The sequence below is a fragment of the Bufo bufo genome, chromosome 3 (genome assembly GCF_905171765.1).
Source record: "Bufo bufo chromosome 3, aBufBuf1.1, whole genome shotgun sequence".
Lineage (NCBI taxonomy): Eukaryota > Metazoa > Chordata > Amphibia > Anura > Bufonidae > Bufo > Bufo bufo.
In genome coordinates, this window is record NC_053391.1 from 683,201,842 (window position 1) to 683,223,914 (window position 22,073).

Here is a 22,073-nt window from a genome sequence, read left to right on the forward strand (position 1 = left end):
AAAACCAATTACTGGCAAGTGCAATTGCACTTATTCCTTCTCTTACCCATGCTGTAGTGCAGCCTTCACAAATCCTTTCCTCTGCTTTAGAGTCACAGAGTTTTTCCCCGGTATGCAGTCCAGGCACTCTGCGATGCCTCCGATCGCTATCACCACGGCGTTTCCGGTTCCCTTTTTGGAGAGGATGTAGTCAATGGACTGACGGCTCACAGAGCAGTGTCCTGTAAAAATAAAGCAATATTCATCCATTAGGTACAAGCGGTATATTAAGGGATACACAGAGACAAGTGGTGCTGCGAAAGAAATAACGCCAACTGGACGCGCTGTACCATTATACCAACGGCTAATGCGTTAAACGCATTATTTTCATGATCAGACCAGTGGGCGACCAGAGGACACAGGAAGCTCTGAGGTCCCCTGGAAGGGACTCTATTATTTTTAATTAATTTGACTCCAACCCTACTGAAGCTCCAAATCTCATTGTTAAAATGCAAAGAGAGGTTATCGAGGTTAAGAAAGAATGGTTTTCTTAGATTTTTCCAGAAACTGCGCCACACTTGTCCTTAGGTTGTGTCTGGTATTGCAGTACTCGAGTAGACCGTGTTGAGCTGCAATATCAGACACGGCTACCGACAAAAGTTATGCCATTTCTGCAAAACAAGGATCCAGTTGCCAGGAACCATGTTGAGGAGCAGTGCCATTTAAAGGGGTTGCCCAGTTCGTCTGACTTGTCACATGCCACTTAGGACCCCAATAAAGCTAGGTAGCAATACTTGACTTGACCTGTATTGGTTTCACGTAGCTTTCCCAGAGATAGATAACAAGGAAACCATCAAACAAAGCTTGACGAAAGAGAAGGACTATAAGCATTACAAAAACATGGATGCTTTCTTCCAGAAGCAGCGCCACACCTGTCCATAGGTTGTGTCTGGTACTGCAGTACCTCACACTACCTGAGGACAAGTGTGAAGCCATTTCTAGTAGAAAGCAGCCATGTTTTTGTAATCAATACAAGACCGCTCAACCAACATTAATCACCTATCCACAAGCTAAGGTAATAGATCTGAAAAGTAGGGGTCGACTACTGGGAACACCCCCCACCAGTCACTAGAAAGGAAGCGCAAGTCCCATTCCAGTTATTTCAACTGAACCACTCCACTCACAGTCTATAAATCTCAGGCCCTTTTCTACTGATCAGTGGAAAGGAGGTATGGAGAGGGGTCACCTAAGTGGAGACCTTCATCTATCATCTCAGAATTCCTCAAATTAATCTAGAATTCCTGGATTTAAACCACACAGGCATCTAATGAATGGACCAATGTTATGTCTGGCTGCCCATACCTACCAGACCATGGAGGGGCAGCAGATACCCCACATCCTCCATTATTTCCAATGGTAGACAGTCACACAAAATATAATTCCCACCTACAGATGTTGGTCTTCAATCAAGGACCAAGAACTTACCTGCAGACATTAGGTATTCTCTTACAACCGGCATTCTGAAGGTCCCATCCAATGTGGTCACGGACGGCTTAATACCGGGGAACTTCTTGGAGAAGCCGGTGGCTTCGGTACCGAAGTTGCAAAACAAGCCCAGAGCAATGGCACCGTGGGGGTGGTAGCCGAAGATGTAGTTGCAACTGGGAAGCAGGTTGTGGGTTTTGACCAGCTGGAAGACACATTTAAGAAGCTTAGTTGTCAGATCGACAAGTCTGCAGGTTCTCGGGACATCAGGCCTAATGCCTACTGACCGACAATAAGGGCACATGAAGCCACCAGGACCAACAACCTCAAGATTCAGCGCCATGACAAAGGGCAGTAGTGGAATAGTCTCGGGTAACATGACTACTCCACCTGGACATTTCTTCCCAGTCAAAGTCTGGGAGTTTCCAGAGTCAACTGAGGAGTCATACTGACAAACACAATGGGATAACCCTCCCATGACCCACCTCAGCCCATCTCGGCTCTGCTACATCTGGACAATTAGTAGCTTTAGGACAGAAGGGTTCGGCTTAAGAGCGATGCTGCAGTGACAACAACATACAAAGTCCACGGACACAGGAAAATCGATGGCGTCACATCTGTGCGTATATGCAGGAACTCACCCGTATCGGAAAGTGGTCCCTGAAGTAGCGCCACACAGCCCAGTTCCTAAACCACGTGGATCGTCTGCCACCTGAAATAAGATGGACACCGGCTTCAGGCTAAACCCAAAGATTGTATGGCGCAGAGAATTTAAATCCGCCAGGAATTTGTTTATGAAATCATGGTATTTGATTAGACTTTGGTATGGAGTGAAAGGGTCAATTGGATGTACGCGGTTGGGGTACAATTAGCACTTACAAACTTTAGTTGAATTAAGTAGAGATCTATATTGGCAAAAAGGTAATATTTTATATCTGACACAGGTAGTAGGAAGTGGGGATATTGTTTCATTCACGGTATTATCACAAAGACAAAAATCACAGAAATGATCATGGTTTCGGTATTTACAGTTAAGATCGGCACTTAAGTATTAAAGAAAAAAAATTGGTTGCAAATTTACACTGGTACACAATTTAATGAATTGATAGAGAACTTGGGGCAAAAGATGAAGATTTCTCAACTTTATAAAAGCTTAATAAAAGCATGATTTGGTGATATTTGTTCCCCGGGACAGAGAGCTTGGCAAAAAGAATGTTTAACGACACATTTGGAGGATCAGGGGAAGTTAGCTCAGGATTTAAAATTGGTATCACATAATTTCAATCACGTTTTAGTGCAGTTTAATATTCTACATAGACTTTATGTCACTCCTTTCTGCCTTAATAAAATGTGTTATTAGGGATCATCCTAATTGTCCTAGGTGTGATGTTTCTGATGCAGATTATTTGCATATGTTCTGGTCTTGCCCAGAGTTGAAACAATATTGGGAGACTATTCACGATCACATAGAGAGAAAATTGAATGTGCGGATTCCTTTTATTGCTGAATGCTGGGTATTGGGGGATCTTGCCATGGTGGGTTGTCACCAATATAAAAAAAAATCTTTTGTTTAAAATAATGTTTTTGGCAAGACTCCTAATAGCACGCTCTTGGTTTGCGCGAGATGTCCCTAGTATTAACACATGGTTAAATTTGGTAAAGATCAATAAGAGATATGAACATATTTTGTATAAGCAAAGAGATATAGAGAAAAAATGGAGTAGAATTGGGGGAGAATGGAACCCATAGAGCTCCCTCCGCTCTTCATCTCTCTTCACCATTCCTCGGTCATGTTACGGAGCGCCGGTGGAGAAGTAGGACACATCATGGGATGGGAGGGGGGCTTCAGTTTGAAAAATGATGTTTAATGATATAAATCAGTTTTTTTAATATTGAAATAATAATAATAAAGAAAGTTAATTATAAGAGTGTATGGCGCAAAAAAAACCCATAGGGGAATGCAAGTCCTCAACAATTTCAAGATCCCCACTTGTTGTCAGTGAATGGAAACATACATCGTGTCCACTGAGAACTAGATTATGTTCAACTGCAACACGGCAACAATACAAATGATACGATTATCTCTGTAATTGTTAAAGATCGCCTGCCTTTCCTGGATGTGGTTATCTGCAGGGACGAAAAGGGCAGTCTGAGCACGTCTATCTATCGGAAGCCTACTTCCACTAACTCCCTCCTTAGGTGGGACAGCTGCCATCCTGTCCCTCTTAAGAGAGGGATCCCAACCGGACAGTACTTGAGATTAAAATGTAACTGCTCAGAACTCAGTGATTTCAAGCATCAGGCTAGAGACCTGAGGTCTAGGTTTCAGGAGAGGGGGTATCCGGACAGGACCCTTAGACTGGCCTACGAGAAAACTAAAATACGTACTCGAACAGAGTTACTCCACCCCACGACTAGCAGGGTGTGTGAATCTCAAGGTACTGTCCGGGTAATAGGTACTTTCGATGCGGCAGCTTCCCAAGTAAAGAAGATCCTGGCACGGCACTGGGATACCTTGCTGATGGACCCAGACCTAATTGAGGTTCTTAGTCCCTCTGTTTCCCTCACCTTTAGGAGAGGGAATAACCTAAGGGATAGGCTGGTGCATAGCCATTTTGTGCCTCCAGAGAAGCCACGGACGTGGCTGGATATACCTGTGACGGGTTGCCACAGATGTGGACACTGTAGCTTCTGTGGCTGCCTATCACAGGGTAAGACCTTCATTGGAGAACCAAACAACACCGTCTACCATGTGAGGGGTTTCATTAACTGCCGCACGGCGGGTGTGATTTACCTGATAACGTGTGTTTGCGGGCTACGTTACATTGGCAAAACCTTCAGGGAACTGCGCAAGCGTATGGGGGAACACTATGGTGACATCCGAAACAACAGGGATACCCCCATAGCGCGCCATGTACAGCTGTCTCATGATGGACGCTCTTCGTGCTCAAACCTGTACGGGGGGGCGACTGGAATAGACACATTCTACAAAGAGAATGTTGGTGGACGTTCACCCTAAACACAGTCGCCCCTCACGGTCTCAATGAGCAACTAAACTTCAGCTGCTTCCTTTGATTACTAGGGTTTCTGCTCAAATCCTGGGATCGGAATCTCTGTCATTTAACCCTTGTTTACTTTTGGTCCTTTGTGGGATAATGGACACACACTGCCATGTCCCATGAGAATGTATGAGAGGGACAAAGGGGGTTATGGTTCCACCAAACCAATGAGCTAAGTTGTCTGCTCCCCCCTTATGTGCCCTCTCCCCATTTTATTCCTGAAGTTATACTGGAGCCAAGTCTTCCCAATTAATACACTTTAATTGGGGGGCGGTCCAGTTATGTGGTCATGCAGACCGGAGGATCGGCTCTGCATGACTCAAGTTGTGCCCCAATGTGTAGCTGCATTAAACTGTCAAATACTCAGACTGGGTGTTTGGCTCTTTCAGCTGTCTGGGGCATTCTTGCGCAAGCGCGGCTGCTATGTGGTCCCGATCACGTGGCCGCCGTCATGACGCGACAGTCTCTGACATTGGCGCGTCTTGGCGGTCACGTGATGCGGAAATACAGGCGTGCGTTCCACCTCTAGCCCCATGAAACGCATGGGGCAGAGGCCTAGAGCGCATGCGCGGCCATGTGATTTCGGTCATTCCGATCACATGACCGCAATAGTAAGACGCCTCCTATGACGTCATCAATAGGCGCCTGACTGGCGATTGCAAGCCGACCATGAGGCGTCCTGCATGGCCCTTTATAAGGGGGCAGCTTTGCCCTACTTGCTGCCGGTCACCCCACCACTGCAGATACCACCACCCTGGGTCCTGCTTGGAGGTGGATCTACAGCCATACGCTGACCGCAGCCATCAGCAAGTAAGTGATTTTCCTCCATTGTCCACATTGGACGATTGATAGAGGTTCATCTAAGTTACTCTACTTACTCTTGTTTGTTTGTTTATTTTTTTCTGTTACCCCTAGACTCAGCCACATACTGACTGCAGTTCATGCACAGGCTATCTCCTAAACTTTTGGTCAACCAGCCGGAAGGGATAACCATCACCTTTGCCCCGTGTCCCCTGAAGAATCCTGGGGCATCCATTGAAGAAACGCCCCGCCAAAAACCCCCCCTTTTTTCTTTGGGTTTTTGGTGCAGTGATATCTCTACAAATTTCTATATGTGTATTGTTCCATTGGACGGTATTTTCGTGTTAGGGCCTCATTAGGGCTTCCTATACAGGAACAGAGTTCCAGTCTGGGCCACCCCTTGCGGGGCTTTTTTGGACCCCGTCCCTTGGACACATCTTATAGGGCGGACTAGGACAAGTAGGGAGGCAGTAGGGTTACACATACCAACACCGTCCCACTTGCTTTCCCACATATGTAATTGTCCAGCCCATCGTATACATTGTTTGTTTGTTTGTTTTGTAACTGTTCATGCTCCGTCACCTTAAATAGGTTGAGGGCACACACGTCTTACTCGTCGTATGTCAGTAGAGGCCGTTTTTTATCTCCTATACGCTATTAAAAGTCAAGTTTTATTGAGTATACTGCCCCCCATATTTTTCCTAATATGCGTCCTCTAAGTCCAGAGTCGCCATCCAGCAATCTCTTGATAGAAGTTCTATGGTTGATCTTATGGTCTCCATACGAAACTTCTTGTATTTGAGAAACTTGTTTAGTTTCTTTAAGTTTAGGATTACTCGGAAGGAGCCATTGGGTTTCCTCAATAAAAAAAGAGGAGAGTAAAATCCCTTGCCCCTCTCTGCCTGTGGAACCGGGACTACCACCCCCTTGCGCAGAAGAAGTAATATCTCTGACTCTAAGGCCTGTCTTTTGATCTGGTCTTTGGGGCAGTCTGTTTGAACGAATGAATCCCGGGGAAGGGTCAGAAAATCCAACCGGAAACCTTCTCTAATCCCCCCCAGGATCCAACTGTTTTTGTTTACAGTTTTCCAGGCTGGGAGAAAAAGAGATAATCTTCCCCCCCACCTGGGACTCGGCGTCATTGCTTATCCTTAGATCTTGGGTCCTGGGGCTTAAAAAGGAAACCTCCGGATTTCTTAGGAAATCTATCCTTTTCCCTTCTATCGTACTGTCTACCCCTCTGCTTTTTACTCTGGTATTTACGAAAAAAAGGGGGTGTTGGGGAACCGGAAAGCCCTTCTTTTTATCTGAGGCTCTTTCAAGTATGTCGTCAAGAGAAGACCCAAAAAGTCTGTCACCTTCACAAGGGAAGGAGCAGAGTCTGGCCTTCGATCCCTGATCCGCTTTCCAGGATTTCAGCCAGATAGCTCTCCTAGCCGCATTAGACATGACGGACGATCTGGCCGAAAATCTAATCATATCCGTGGAGGCATCTGCTAGAAAGTCAGCGGCTTTAAAAAAAAGTAGGAAAGGAAGCTAAAAGTTCCTTTCTTGGCTTTTTTTCACTGAGATGCTGTTCTAACCAGATATGCAGTGATCTTGAAACCCAGGAGGCTGCGACTGCTGGTCTCAGGCAAGCAGAGGTCGATTCCCACGCCTTTTTAAAATAAATATCTGCTTTTTTGTCTAATGGGTCTGACAGGCTACCCAAATCATTAAACGGCAATGCAGATTTCTTGGCGATCTTTGCTACCGGGGCGTCTACTGTAGGGGCCTTGTCCCAAATAGCTGCTACTTTTTCTTCAAAGGGATATTTCCTTTTAACTGAATTTGGGATAAAACATTTCCTGTCAGGATTTTTCCATTCCTTTTTAATTAACGCCTGGAGGTTTTCATGAATGGTGAAGACCCTATGCTTCCTGGGGCCTAATCCCTGAAAAGCTAGGTCGGCTGTTGCATTGTCGCTCTGACAGCTTTAAGTAGGTTTTGGGTGTCCTCAGGTGGAAATAGGCAACGCCCTGCTTCCTCATCTTCTGATGATGTAGCGTCGTTAGAAAATAACTGACCTGCTTCCCTTTCTTCCACGTCCGAGAGGTCTATATCAGAATCCCTAACATCCGGGGACTTGTCTGGTGACCTATGGCGGCCCTTATTAAATGATTTTAAGGAGGCCCTGACCTCGGAACGTATTAAGGACCTCATATTTCTGGAGAGGCTCTGAGACTCCTCCGCCACCAGTTTATCAATACACGGCGTGCATAACGGCTTAGAATAAGAAGATGCTAGGGCCACTCTGCATCCCGCACACTCTTTATGCTTTGTTTTTGAAGCCGCTTTTTTGGGGGTCTTTGCAACCTAAAACAAGTCAAACAACACCCCATTAATAAAAAGATCAACCTCACCACTGATCTTTGTCCCCACTCCTCAGGACCGGTACCGGACTAGCGGGCCTCGAGGGTTCCAGGGGTTCGTCCATCTGCTGGCTCTGTCATCCTGTAGGAATGGAGCCTCTTCAGCACAGCACTGTGTGCTACATCAGCTGGCTGGATTCCCCCGCAGCCCCATTTATATTTTACCAGACGCGCCTAGGCTATTCCGGCGCTTTTCCCCGCTTCCGGGTTAGGCCCCGTCCGCCGGAGGAGCGCGCATACGCAGATGCCTCCCCGACGCCGACAGGAACCGGGCAAAACGCCGTACAGCATGAGGGAAGCCGCTTGAACACGGCCACAGCGGCTCCCTCGGGATCGGCGCCGGAATGCAGGGGAAGGTAGACTTTAGGCAGCAGCTCTCAGAGAGCTTTCAGCCGCCTGGGGAAGGCCCCCACCGGATCAGAACCTGGGCCTCCCCCCAGCTGCAAGTGAAAATCATCTTCAAACTTCCCAGGAACTGGTGCTTGGTGGGGGTGTGAACCTTTTATCTTCTCAGGTTTCCTGTCCCGGATGGGAGGTCCCTGGTCGCATGGGGTGCCGTCATGGGTGAGGGGAAAAATAAATAAATAATTGTCCATCATATTTATTTGATTTAGCTATATATAATCCATATCTGCTAACAATATATATATTTATCTAAGCAATATCCATATTGAATATATATTAGAATAATATAGATATTGCTTAGATACAGATACTGCTAATGGTACTTTCACACTAGCGTAAGTGTATTTTCACACTAGCGGCAGGACGTATCCGACAGGCTGTTCACCCTGTAGGATCCGCCCTGCAGCTATGTGGCCGTGCCGCTGGACTGCCGCTCCGTCCCCATTGACTATAATGGGGACGGGGGCGGAGCTCCGGCGCAGCACGGCAGTGCACGGCCAGAGGTCGCCGGACTAAGTCTACTTTCACACTTGCAGCATAGTGATCCGACGACGGAGCTGCCTTGCGGATCCGGCATTGCAAAACAACTGAAGGACGGATCAGCAGACCATGAAAACTGCGCATGAGCAGACCATGAAAACTGTGAAAAAGACTGCCAGACGGATCCGTCCATCCGCATGACAAGCGGATAGACGGATCCGTTCTTGCAATGCATTTGTAGACGGATCCGCACCCGGATCCGTCTACAAATGCTGTCAGTTGTCACACGCTGTCAGTCTTTTAGGTTTATTATCATTCTGAATGATCCGTCTGGCTTGGGTACCAGAAAAAGGGACGAATAAAATCCCTTTCCTTTTTCTGAGTCTGGTACCTGAATCAAGACCTTCTTTAACCCCTTAAGGACATAGGATGTACCGGTACGCCCTATTTCCCGAGTCCTTAAGGACCAAGGACGTACCGGTACGTCCTAACTTTTAAATAGGCATTCCGGCGCCCCAGGGGTTAATCGGAACAGGATTTCGGCTGAAATCATTCAGCCGGCATCCTGTCACAACGCCAGGAGGGGTCATGTGACCCCCCCCGTGTGGGCGATCGCAGCAAACCGCAGGTCAATTCAGACCTGCGGTTTGCTGCGCTTTTTGCAGTTTCTGATCCGCGGGGATCAGAAACTTTAGAGTGGCTAAAATCAATATTTTTCACCCCCCCCCCCTGCGCCCCTGCACGATTTGATGCCGGCGGGTTGTCGCAGGCGGTGGGGGCGTTGCGGGAGGCGGGCGGTGCGGCAGGCGGGATCGCGATCCCCCGCCCGCCTCCCCATGAATGATCGTTGGCTTCTAGTGGGTATACCAGGGTGCCAGCACATTGCTGGCACCCTGGTATAAACGGCTGACATCTGTGCAGATGTCAGCCGTTTAACCCTTTCCATACCGCGGTCCGTACGGACCGCTGTATGGAAAAAGTTAACTGTCATCGGTCAGGGAGCTCCCTCCCTCTCCATCGGGGGGCTGCTGTGCCTTTGCAGCCCCCCGATGGAGAGGGAGAGAGCCCCCCGACAGCCCCCCTCAGCCCTGTGCTTACCCTTCCCCGTCTGCGAAGTTGTGGCAGACGGGGAAGGTTCCCATGGCAACAGGACGCCTGCTCAGGCGTCCTGCTGTCCATGGTGCTGAACAGATCTGTGCTAAAAGCATAGATCTGTTCAGTGTAAGTAAAATACAGTACAGAGCAATATATATTGTACTGTACTGTATTATACAGACATCAGACCCACTGGATCTTCAAGAACAAAGTGGGTCTGGGTCAAAAAAATGTAAAAAAAAAGTGAAAAAAGTTAAGATAAAAAAAAACATTTATCACTGAATAAAAATAAAAAAAATAAAATACACTACACATATTAGGTATCGCCGCGTCCGTAACGACCTGATCTATAAAACGGTCATGTTACTTTCCCCGCACGGTGAACGCTATAAAAATAAAAAAATAAAAACTATGAGAAAATTGAAATTTTGCCCACCTTACTTCCCAAAAAAGGTAATAAAAGTGATCAAAAAAGTCGCATGTACGCCAAAATAGTACCAATCAAACAGTCATCTCATCCCGCAAAAAATGAGACCCTACTCAAGATAATCGCCCAAAAACTGAATAAACTATGGCTCTTAGACTATGGAAACACTAAAACATGATTTTTTTTTGTTTCAAAAATGAAATCATTGTGTAAAACTTACATAAATAAAAAAGAAAGTATACATATTAGGTATCGCCGCGTCCGTATCGACCGGCTCTATAAAAATATCACATGACCTAACCCCTCAGGTGACCACCGTAAAAAAATAAAAATAAAAACAGTGTAAAAAAAGCCATTTTTTGCTATCTTACGTCACAAAAAGTGTAATAGCAAGCGATCAAAAAATCATATGCACCCCAAAATAGTGGCAATCAAACCGTCATCTCATCCCGCAAAAAAAGAGACCCTACTCAAGATAATCGCCCAAAAACTGAAAAAACTATGGCTCTTAGACTATGGAGACACTAAAACATTTTTTTGGTTTTAAAAATGAAGTTATTGTATAAAACTTACATAAATAAAAAAAATTGTATACATATTAGGTATCGCCGCGTCCGTGACAACCTGCTCTATAAAATTACCACATGATCTAACCTGTCAGATGAATGTTGTAAATAACAAAAAAAAAAAACGTGCCAAAAAAGCTATTTCTTGTTACCTTGCTGCACAAAAAGTGTAATATAGAGCAACCAAAAATCATATGTACCCTAAACTAGTACCAACAAAACTGCCACCCTATCCCGTAGTTTCTAAAATGGAGTCATTTTTTTGGAGTTTCTACTCTAGGGGTGCATCAGGGGGGCTTCAAATGGGACATGGTGTCAAAAAACCAGTCCAGCAAAATCTGCCTTCCAAAAACCGTATGGCATTCCTTTCCTTCTGCGCCCTGCTGTGTGCCCGTACAGCTGTTTACGACCACATATGGGGTGTTTCTGTAAACTACAGAATAAGGGCCATAAATAATGAGTTTTGTTTGGCTGTTAACCCTTGCTTTGTAACTGGAAAAAAAATATTAAAATGGAAAATCTGCCAAAAATGTGAAATTTTGAAATTGTGTCTCTATTTTCCATTAAATCTTGTGCAACACCTAAAGGGTTAAAGTTTGTCAAATCAGTTTTGAATACCTTGAAGGGTGTAGTTTCTTAGATGGGGTCACTTTTATGGAGTTTCTACTCCAGGGGTGCATCAGGGGGGCTTCAAATGGGACATGGTGTCAAAAAAACAGTCCAGCAAAATTAGCCCTCCAAAAACCAAACGGCGCACCTTTCACTCTACGCCCTACTGTGTGGCCGTACAGTAGTTTACGGCCACATATGGGGTGTTTCTGTAAACAGCAGAGTCAGGGCAATAAAGATACAGTCTTGTTTGGCTGTTAACTCTTGCTTTGTTAGTGGAAAAAATGGGTTAAAATGGAAAATTAGGCAAAAAAATGAAATTCTCAAATTTCATCCCCATTTGCCAATAACTCTTGTGCAACACCTAAAGGGTTAACGACGTATGTAAAATCAGTTTTGAATACCTTGAGGGGTGTAGTTTCTTAGATGGGGTCACTTTTAGGGAGTTTCTCCTCTAGGGGTGCATCAGGGGGCTTCAAATGGGACATGGTGTAAATAAACCAATCCATAAAAATCAGCCTTCCAAAAACCAAACGGCGCACCTTTCACTCTACGCCCCGCTGTGTGGCCGTACAGTAGTTTACGGCCACATATTGGGTGTTTCTGTAAACGGCAGAGTCAGGGCAATAAAGATACAATCTTGTTTGGCTGTTAACCCTTGCTTTGTTAGTGGAAAAAATGGGTTAAAATGAAAAATTAGACAAAAAAATTAAATTCTCAAATTTCCTCCCCATTTGCCAATAACTCTTGTGCAACACCTAAAGGGTTAACAATGTATGCAAAATCAGTTTTGAATACCTTGAGGGGTGTAGTTTCTTAGATGGGGTCATTTTTGGGTGGTTTCTATTATGTAAGCCTCGCAAAGTGACTTCAGACCTGAACTGGTCCCTAAAAATTGAGTTTTTGTAAATTTCTTAAAAAAATTTCAAGATTTGCTTCTAAACTTCTAAGCCTTATAACATCCCCAAAAAATAAAATATCATTCCCAAAATAATTCAAACATGAAGTAGACATATGGGGAATGTAAAGTCCTCACAATTTTTTGGGGTATTATTATGTATTACAGAAGTAGAGAAACTGAAACTTTGAAACTTGCAAATTTTTCCAAATTTTTGGTAAATTAGGTATTTTTTTTTGCAAAAAAAAATTTTTTTTTTACTTCATTTTACCAGTGTCATGAAGTACAATATGTGACGAAAAAAAAATCTCAGAATGGCCTGGATAAGTCAAAGCGTTTTAAAGTTATTAGCACTTAAAGTGACACTGGTCAGATTTCCAAAAAATGGCCTGGTCCTTAAGGTGAAAATGAGCCCCCTAAGGGGTTAAAAGAGAAAGGACCTCTTGTTTCAATGCTATGTTTACTACAGAATTTTGAGCTAGATCTGCAATGCTTATTCTTTCCGGTGGAGGAGAGACAAACCCGTCTCTTATAACCCCTAAAATTTACGGACTTGAGGAGATTTTTCCCCAAGCGTGATGGAAAAAAAAAGAGAGTCCCCCCCCACCGGAACGAAACCGTCGATGCTGATTAACTTTAGAACGGGTATTGGACTGGGAGTTAAACAGGAATCCTTTATCTTTTTTTACCCCTGTTGTCCTTCCAGTATCTTTGCCTTTTGTCTCTGTTGAAATCTTTTCTGTTTTTGTGAAAAAATTGACGACTTTTAGTAGGTCTGGAGACAGGAAATCCTTTTTTATTATCCGAGGCCTTTTCCAAAAGGTCATCTAAGACTGGTCCGAACAAAAAAATAAAATAAAATCGCTTTTACATGGAATAGCGCATAATTTGTTTTTAGATCCTGTATCTCCCGTCCATCCTTTTAGCCAAATGGCCCTTCATGCGGAATTGGCTAAGGCGGCTGATCTGGCATTTAACTTTAAGGCATCAGCAGAAGCATCGGATATGAAGTCGACTGATTTTAAGATTGTAGGAAATACTTCCAATAACTGTTCTCTGGGAGTTTTATTTTCAATGTGGGACTCTAAATCCTGTAACCACAATTTTAAGGACCTAGCCGTAGACCTACCGGCGATATTAGGCTTGAACGCCTGAGTGGAGGCCTCCCAAGCATTCTTAAGATATACCTCTGCTCTTCTGTCCATCGGATCCTTTAGGGAACCTAAATCCTCAAAAGGTAAAGCCGATCTTTTGGACATTTTAGCAAATGGGGCGTCTAATTTAGGAGGTCTGTCCCAACAGGAGGATTCACCCTCAAAGGGGTCTTTCCTTTTAACATTCTTAGGAATAAAGAATTTTTTGTCAGGTTTCCTCCATTCTTTTTGTATTAGGTATTTTATATTTTCATTTATCGGAAAGACCCTTGATTTTTTTTATTTTTATGACCTAGGTTACCGAACATTATCTGTTGGACTGTCTTTCGTTCTTTAGACTCGTCCACCTTCATAGTGGCTCTAATGGCCTAAAGTAGGGAATCAGTGTCTTCATGGGAGAATAATGGTTTACCCATGAACTCTTCATCTGAGGATGGGCTAGAACTGTCCAGAACCTTTCCCTGTTCTGCCTCTCTCTTTGAAGAGTCTGAATCCGATATTCTACTAGAGTGTCCCTGCCTGCCAGAAGGTGATGAAGAAAGCAATTTTTTTAATTCCTTCATAGAATCCGCGATCTCGGACGACAATATTTTTGATACTCTGCATTAGCGATGGGGATTCCTCTTCTACCATCTTGTTTATACAGTGTTGGCATAACAACTTTGGCCAGAAGGAGAGAGTTTCTTTCTACACACTACACACTCTTTCCCAAGGGTTTTAGAGACAGCTTTCCTAGGACTCTTTTTGATATTCTAGAATATAATAACAACAAATAAACCCCATTAGAGCACAAAAGATGAAAAAACGTAGTTAGGGATTGACCCCCTTACCCCACCAGGAATATCGGTCTTGCATTATGACTGTCCTGGTCACCAGTGTGCTGACCACCCTCTTCTTCCATGGTAGGATCCAGGGATGGAGGGTCTTCCATAAAGGACTCCACCGATGCTTCTACCTGCGCACTTAACCCCAGGTCTGGTCCCTGCCGATGCCCGCCAGCGGCCTTCTTGAGCGCCAGACCTCGGGAACGCTATGCGTTCCAAATACCGAAAGTTACGTCAGCAAGTTCCGGTTCGCGCTCTAAACGCGAGTATGAATACTGCTCCGCCCCCTTCCTCTGTAAGGACTATGGGAGAGTGCTCGCGGAGAAAAAAGGCCCTGGACCTCCTGAACACTGACAGGATGATCCGGCGTGACAGCCTCACCTCTCGGTACGGCTGTGACTGCCCGCGGACATGGACCTGGCATGCCCCAGGACCAAGAAGGTTTTTTCGAATCCAGTGTTCCGGCAGCTCCTAGTGGAGACTTACGCCGTACCAGGTAACCCCTATAGTAAAAAAGGACTTTCAGGGCCCTGCAGCCTTCGTAGCTCTCCACAAAATGTCGTCCTATCCGTAGGACAGGAAACAGGAACTGGTGGTATAGGGGCTGAGTCCCAACTTAAGAAGCTCTCCACGAAAGTTCCTGTCCAGGATGGAGGCGGTCTCTCAAGGGTGCTGTCATGGGCGTAAGGGAAAAGTAATGTAATGTATGTACACAGTGCCTCCACCAGCAGAATAGTGAGTGCAGCTCTGGAGTATAATACAGGATGTAACTGAGGATCAGTACAGGATAAGTAATGTATGTACACAGTGACTGCACCAGCAGAATAGTGAGTGCAGCTCTGGAGTATGATACAGGATGTAACTCAGGATAAGTACAGGATAAGTAATGTATGTACACAGTGACTGCACCAGCAGAATAGTGAGTGCAGCTCTGGAGTATAATACAGGATGTAACTCAGGATCAGTTCAGGATAAGTAATGTATGTACACAGTGACTGCACCAGCAGAATAGTGAGTGCAGCTCTGGAGTATAATACAGGATGTAACTCAGGATCAGTACAGGATAAGAAATGTAATGTATGTACACAGTGACTGCACCAGCAGAATAGTGAGTGCAGCTCTGGAGTATAATACAGGATGTAACTCAGGATCAGTACAGGATAAGTAATGTATGTACACAGTGACTCCACCAGCAGAATAGTGAGTGCAGCTCTGGGGTATAATACAGGATGTAACTCAGGATCAGTACAGGATAAGTAATGTAATGTATGTACACAGTGATTGCACCAGCAGAATAGTGAGTGCAGCTCTGGAGTATAAAACAGAATCTGTAGTTGTACCTATCAGGGAGGCTGCGTTCAGTTCTACGATTGGGCCCTTGGTGAAAGGAATCCTGGAAATTAAAAGGTGGTCGGCACAGTCCTTTCTTGCTTTAGTAATGGCGAGATGGAACACCATTAACGTCTTCCCCATCTTGTGTGATACTGTCACAGTGACTACCACTTGCCACCACACCACTAGGGGAAGCTCACTGCTTGCAGATTAATAAAGCTCCCATTGAGTTCAATGGTAGCTATATGAATCCATGTGCATTGATCTCCCCCTAGTGATGGCTGCCAGCAGCCAATTATCTATTTTATGAAGACAGATCTCTCAGAAGTACAGACAGTGAATATCTTTATGCATCATTTTGCTGCTGTTGGGAACGAGACATAAATCTCACCTTTACTAGGGGTTTTCCGGTCAAACACGAGCCAGGCCAGATATAACGCAGCGATGAGCCACCAGTCCGTGCAGAAGAGGTAGAGGAGGATCGCGGTGCAGGCCACCCCTGTTATACAGAAATAACGTTATAAGGGGGCAGTGCTCAGACTATTCTGGAGATTTTTGTCCCACGCTTCCCCTTTGCAGCATCTGCCATAAATCGAGTCACCGGTGACGCACGTTACAACACGTAACATCTTACCTCCTATAGAGACGGTCATGACCCAATGTAACACGGAGATGATTTGAAGTTGTCTTTCCACTCGAGACCTGGATGGCCGGGGGACGGAGGGAGGATCCTGCACGGTGGAGCGGAGGCTGGATCCAGTCCCTGTAGAGACACAAGACCCTCATTACTCTGTACAAGTGTCCCCCCTCCCCCCAAGCTGTGAAAAATTGTTCGGTCACCCCTCCATGATTTCAATGCTACTGCCTGTTACCAGCTCCAATTCTTATGATTTTAATTTATACTCCAGTCACACCTAGAGCTGCATCCACAACTTCTTCTGGGGCAGTCTGCAGTGTGCAGATTTTCCAGTTTCTTATAATGCAGCGCTGTCCTCTCTATGCAAGGAGGAAAGGAAAGGATTTGGGGTACAGGCCCAATATTACCTATGCCTACTATGTTTTGCCCATCTCTCTGCGGAGGCCAGCAGTGCCAGAAAGTGAGCTGTGAGAAGGCAGCGGCGCTGACAGGAGCACTGGTACCTTCTCAAAAATCTGATGGGCGGGGGTCCCAGGTGTTGGACCCCCACCAATCAGATACTGATCAACCTCTCCAGGAAATAGGTCATCAGTAAAGAAAACCCTTTTAGCTAGAGCTCTGGACTGTGTCTCCACAACCCTCCCTCATCTGCTTCAAACATCGTGTTATTATTAGGTCCAAAATGCCTACAGCCTCCACTAGAGGGAGCTTACTATAAATTCTGCCTGCCTACAGCCTCCACTAGAGGGAGCTTACTACAAATTCCGCCTGCCCACAGCCTCCACTAGAGGGAGCTTACTACAAATTCTGCCTGCCTACAGCCACCACTAGAGGGAGCTTACTATAAATTCTCCCTGCCTACAGCCACCACTAGAGGGAGCTTACTATAAATTCTGCCTGCCTACAGCCTCCACTAGAGGGAGCTTACTATACATTCTGCCTGCCTACAGCCTCCACTAGAGGGAGCTTACTACAAATTCCGCCTGCCAACAGCCTCCACTAGAGGGAGCTTACTACAAATTCTGCCTGCCTACAGCCACCACTAGAGGGAGCTTACTATAAATTCTCCCTGCCTACAGCCACCACTAGAGGGAGCTTACTATAAATTCTGCCTGCCTACAGCCTCCACTAGAGGGAGCTTACTATATATTCTGCCTGCCTACAGCCTCCACTAGAGGGAGCTTACTATACATTCTGCCTGCCTACAGCCTCCACTAGAGGGAGCTTACTATAAATTCTGCCTGCCTACAGCCTCCACTAGAGGGAGCTTACTATACATTCTGCCTGCCTACAGCCTCCACTAGAGGGAGCTTACTATACATTCTGCCTGCCTACAGCCTCCACTAGAGGAAGCTTACTATACATTCCGCCTGCCTACAGCCTCCACTAGAGGGAGCTTACAATAAATTCCGTCTGCCTACAGCCTCCACTAGAGGGAGCTTACTATACATTCTGCCTGCCTACAGCCACCATTAGAGGGAGCTTACTACAAATTCTGCCTGCCTACAGCCTCCACTAGAGGGAGCTTACTATAAATTCTGCCTGCCTACAGCCTCCACTAGAGGGAGCTTACTACAAATTCTGCCTGCCTACAGCCTCCACTAGAGGGAGCTAACTATAAATTCTGCCTGCCTACAGCCTCCACTAGAGGGAGCTTACTATAAATTCTGCCTGCCTACAGCCTCCACTAGAGGGAGCTTACTATAAATTCCGCCTGCCTACAGCCTCCACTAGAGGGAGCTTGCTACAAATTCTGCCTGCCTACAGCCTCCACTAGAGGGAGCTTACTATAAATTCTGCTTGCCTACAGCCACCACTAGAGGGAGATTACTATAAATTCTGCTTGCCTACAGCTGCCACTAGAGGGAGCTTACTATAAATTCTGCCTGCCTACAGCCTCCACTAGAGGGAGCTTACTATACATTCTGCCTGCCTACAGCCACCACTAGAGGGAGCTTACTATAAATTCTGCTTGCCTACAGCTGCCACTAGAGGGAGCTTACTATAAATTCTGCCTGCCTACAGCCTCCACTAGAGGGAGCTTACTATACATTCTGCCTGCCTACAGCCACCACTAGAGGGAGCTTACTACAAATTCTGCTTGCCTACAGCTGCCACTAGAGGGAGCTTAGTATAAATTCTGCTTGCCTAAAGTCAACATTTGAAGAAGGGCGGTGTCTAAACCCGAGTGGTAAAGACCTTGTGATGTCATATGACATTGGATCCCAAGTGGCCATGTTAATTATTATTTTATATTATAATACTAATTTTTATTACAAGAGCACATGAGATGTAGATATTTTCCTGCTTGTGACATCACGGTTCATGGAGTTTAGACACAATCCTAGATGAAGCTTAGCTGCTTATTGCAAATTCTGCCTGCCTACAGCCACCACTAGAGGGAGCTAAGTAAAGAAACCCTGATGGCGAGAAGGGGAGCAGCGGTGCTAGATCTAATCTGCAAGTAATGCTCATTATTATATGGCATTTACCCGCCCAGGAAAGGGGATACTTGCTCAATTGATAGGACTCCATTCGCGGGGACCACGACCTATCCCAAGAGTAGAATTCCTATGTCCATTGTTTGAATGGAGTAATGGTCGAGCATGCTCCCTGCTGCTCCATTTATTCTCTGTTGGATCAGGTCGTCCCATAGAGATTGAATGGAGCGACAGTGCACACGCCATGTGGACAAGGGAACGGGACCCCTATTCTCAAGGCTAGTAAGGGTCCCACAGATCTAACAGTGATACTCTTTACTGCTGATAGGGGTTAACTTTCTAACCGGTCCAGATGCGTTCAGGAAAACGCTCACCATTTCGCAAGCAAGTTTAGTCAGTTTTGGATGCGATTGCGTTCAGTTGTTCAGTTTTTATCACGCGGGTGAAATGTGCATTGATGCGTTTTTTACGCACGTGATAAAAAAACTGAAGGTTTACAAACAACATCTCTTGAGCAACCATCAGTGAAAAACGCATTGCATCCGCACTTGTTTGTGGATGCGATGCGTTTTTCACGCAGCCCCATTCACTTCTATGGGGCCAGGGCTGCGTGAAAAACGAGGAATATAAAACATGCTGAGATTTGCACGCAACGCACAAGTGATGCGTGAAAACCAACGCTCGTGTACACAGACCCATTGAAATGAATGGGTCCGGATTCAATGCGGGCGCAATGCGTTCGCATCACGCATTGCACCCGCATGGAATACTCGCTCGTGTTAAAGGGGCCTTCGTGGTCAGTGTGAAAAATAAAGCATTTTTGGGTTTTAGTTGAAATATAAACTTCAAAATGACATCATTTAAAAATATAAAAAAATATTATTTAATAATTGTTTTCTGATGATCACACACTTGAAATCAAACACGTGAATGCTCACAAGCTCGCAATGTTTGTCTGCTTGTATAGGTGCTTTTTCCCCCCCTCTGGATTCAAAGGGAAGAGCTGAGTTAGGGCTCATGCACACGACCGTATGTATTTTTTTGTGGTCCACAAAACACAGATCCGCAAAAAAAATTAAAAAAACGGATGACATCTGTATGGCGCCCGTTTTTTTGCAGATCCATTGTAACAATGCCCATCCTTGTCCCTAAAACGGACAAGGATAGGACATTTTTTTTTTTTTTTTTGCGGAAAGCCATGTGCACATGGAGCCATTTCCGTTTTTTTCAAGCCCCATTGAAATGAAAGGTTCCGTATATAGACCTGTAAAAAAATATATATAAAAAACAGAAGAAAAATACGTTCGTGTGCATGAGCCCATAGTGTCTGGCCTCAACCATGACTTGCATGTATTTTTACACAGAACTGCCGGAATCCACGTCATCTCTACTGCATTATCAGGCTGGACCAGCAATGCATTTCCCACAGAACAAAACCAGCTCTGCTACATCTCTGAATATTATACAGACTAGCGACCTAAACTCGTAAATTGGAACTGCACTGATAACCATTTATTCCCTTACGTCCTACCAGCAGCACAGATGGGGTTAACTGCCCCCCGTGGACTGGTAGGACCGGCGGAATTTTTAATGAGCCCAAAGAATAACCAATAGAAGAACTCCAGCTCCCTTAAAGGGAGGGGTTCGCCCCCCAGCCCACCGTGTTTTTTTCTGTCCTTTGGACAGGTGGACTGGCGAAGCTCTCCCTTTTTGGGATTTGGAGACCATTGTCAGCTATGTCTGTTTGGTCTCTTTTTTCTCTCGTCATCTAGCGCTTATGTCTGCGCTTATTTTTATTTTATTTTTCCCCCAGTTAGCTACCTAAGCGTTACCTGGGGGCAATGTGTTCCCTTTGGGCACTGGCTCCCCTCCTGAATGCATCGGTTCTCCGATCCGGCGTGGTATGGGCGCCGCCATGACCGGAAGTGACGCGCGGTTACTGGCGGCGTCACTTCCGGTTTTCCGGCGGTCCCCGATTTTGTTGCTTCTTTTTTCTTGAAGAAAATCAGTCTGGCAGCCGGAGGCAGGGGCGTACCTAGAGCATTTGGCACCCGGGGCGAACCCTTTGTTTGGCACCCCCCCCCCCCCCCCAAGAAAGTTAAGAAAACATGCACAAACTTATTATTTCAATGTTTTCAAAAATATTTATAAATAAAAATAAAACCCCTTAATAAAATAAACCTCTGCACACCCCCTTAACGAAATAAACCCATTAACCCCCCTTAATAAAACCCATTAACCACCCCTTAACCCTTCCTTAATAAAATAAAAACCTGCACCCCCTTAAACCCCAGTATAATAAACATTGGTGGCGCAGTGCGCCCCCTCCAACATAATAAACATTGGTGGCGCAGTGCGCCCCCCCTCCCTAGTATAATAAACATATAAACACTGGTGGTGCAGTGCGCCCCCCCTCCCTAGTATAATAAACATATAAACATTGGTGGTGCAGTGCGCCCCCCCCCAACACCCTAGTATAATAAACATTGGTGGCGCAGTGTGCCCCCCCAACATAATAAACATTGGTGGGCAGTGCGGAGGTGAGTTAATTTTTTATTTTTTAACCCTCATTGGCACTGCCCACTGCCCACCAATGTTTATTATACTGGGGGAGGGGGGGCCGCACTCAATGTTTATTATACTGGGGGGGGGGGCCGCACTCAATGTTTATTATACTGGGGGGGGCCACACTCAATGTTTATTATACTGGGGGGGGCCGCACTCAATGTTTATTATACTGGGGGGGGCCACACTCAATGTTTATTATACTGGGGGGGGCCGCACTCAATGTTTATTATACTGGGGGGGGCCGCACTCAATGTTTATTATACTGGGGGGGCCGCACTCAATGTTTATTATACTGGGGGGGGGCCGCACTCAATGTTTATTATACTGGGGGGGGGGGGCCGCACTCAATGTTTATTATACTGGGGGGGGGGGCCGCACTCAATGTTAATGAAGATAACTGACCTGTTAATACAAATGCAGGAGGCGGGTGCCGGAATCAAATAGCGGCACCCGACCTCTGTGACAGGGAGCGGCACCTGAGGGGTTAACTGCCGCTGATGAGGCTGATCGCAGCTCCCTGTCATAGAGGTCGGGTGCCGGCTAATTGATTTCGGCACCCGCCTCCTGCATTTGTATTAACAGGTCAGTTATCTTCATTGGTGGCGCAGTGGCCACAGCCCCTCCCCCGGCCCTGTCCCTCTTCTTATTGGGGGAGGGAGAGACCATCTGGAGCCCTGCCCCTATCACAGCGCCACGCCTGGCCCACTCGCCACATTTTTTATTTTTTATTTTTTATCCTCAGTCGCGGCGGGCCCCCAGTGGCGTAGGGCCCCATAGCCATTGCTATGGCTGCTATGGCGATCCCTACGCCACTGGCACCCCTCTTGTGAGTGGCACCCGGGGCGGGCCGCCCCCCCCCCCCTTGGTACGACACTGGCCGGAGGGTTGTTCCCACATGGAGT

At 45.9% G+C, this 22,073-nt stretch overlaps 1 protein-coding gene across 1 annotated transcript in view; it reads right to left on the reverse strand.

The window, feature by feature from the left end:
* The window catches only part of LOC120996506 (diacylglycerol O-acyltransferase 2-like), a 69,736-nt gene that overhangs the window by 42,007 nt on the left and 5,656 nt on the right, over window positions 1-22,073 (reverse strand). Inside the window, exons 2-6 of the mRNA XM_040426444.1 lie at window positions 16,160-16,288; window positions 15,917-16,024; window positions 2,106-2,176; window positions 1,465-1,669; window positions 47-221 (exon numbers count right to left, since the gene is read on the reverse strand). Of these exons, the coding sequence (XP_040282378.1) occupies window positions 47-221; window positions 1,465-1,669; window positions 2,106-2,176; window positions 15,917-16,024; window positions 16,160-16,288 (688 nt within the window). The remainder of the gene's footprint in view (window positions 1-46; window positions 222-1,464; window positions 1,670-2,105; window positions 2,177-15,916; window positions 16,025-16,159; window positions 16,289-22,073) is intronic.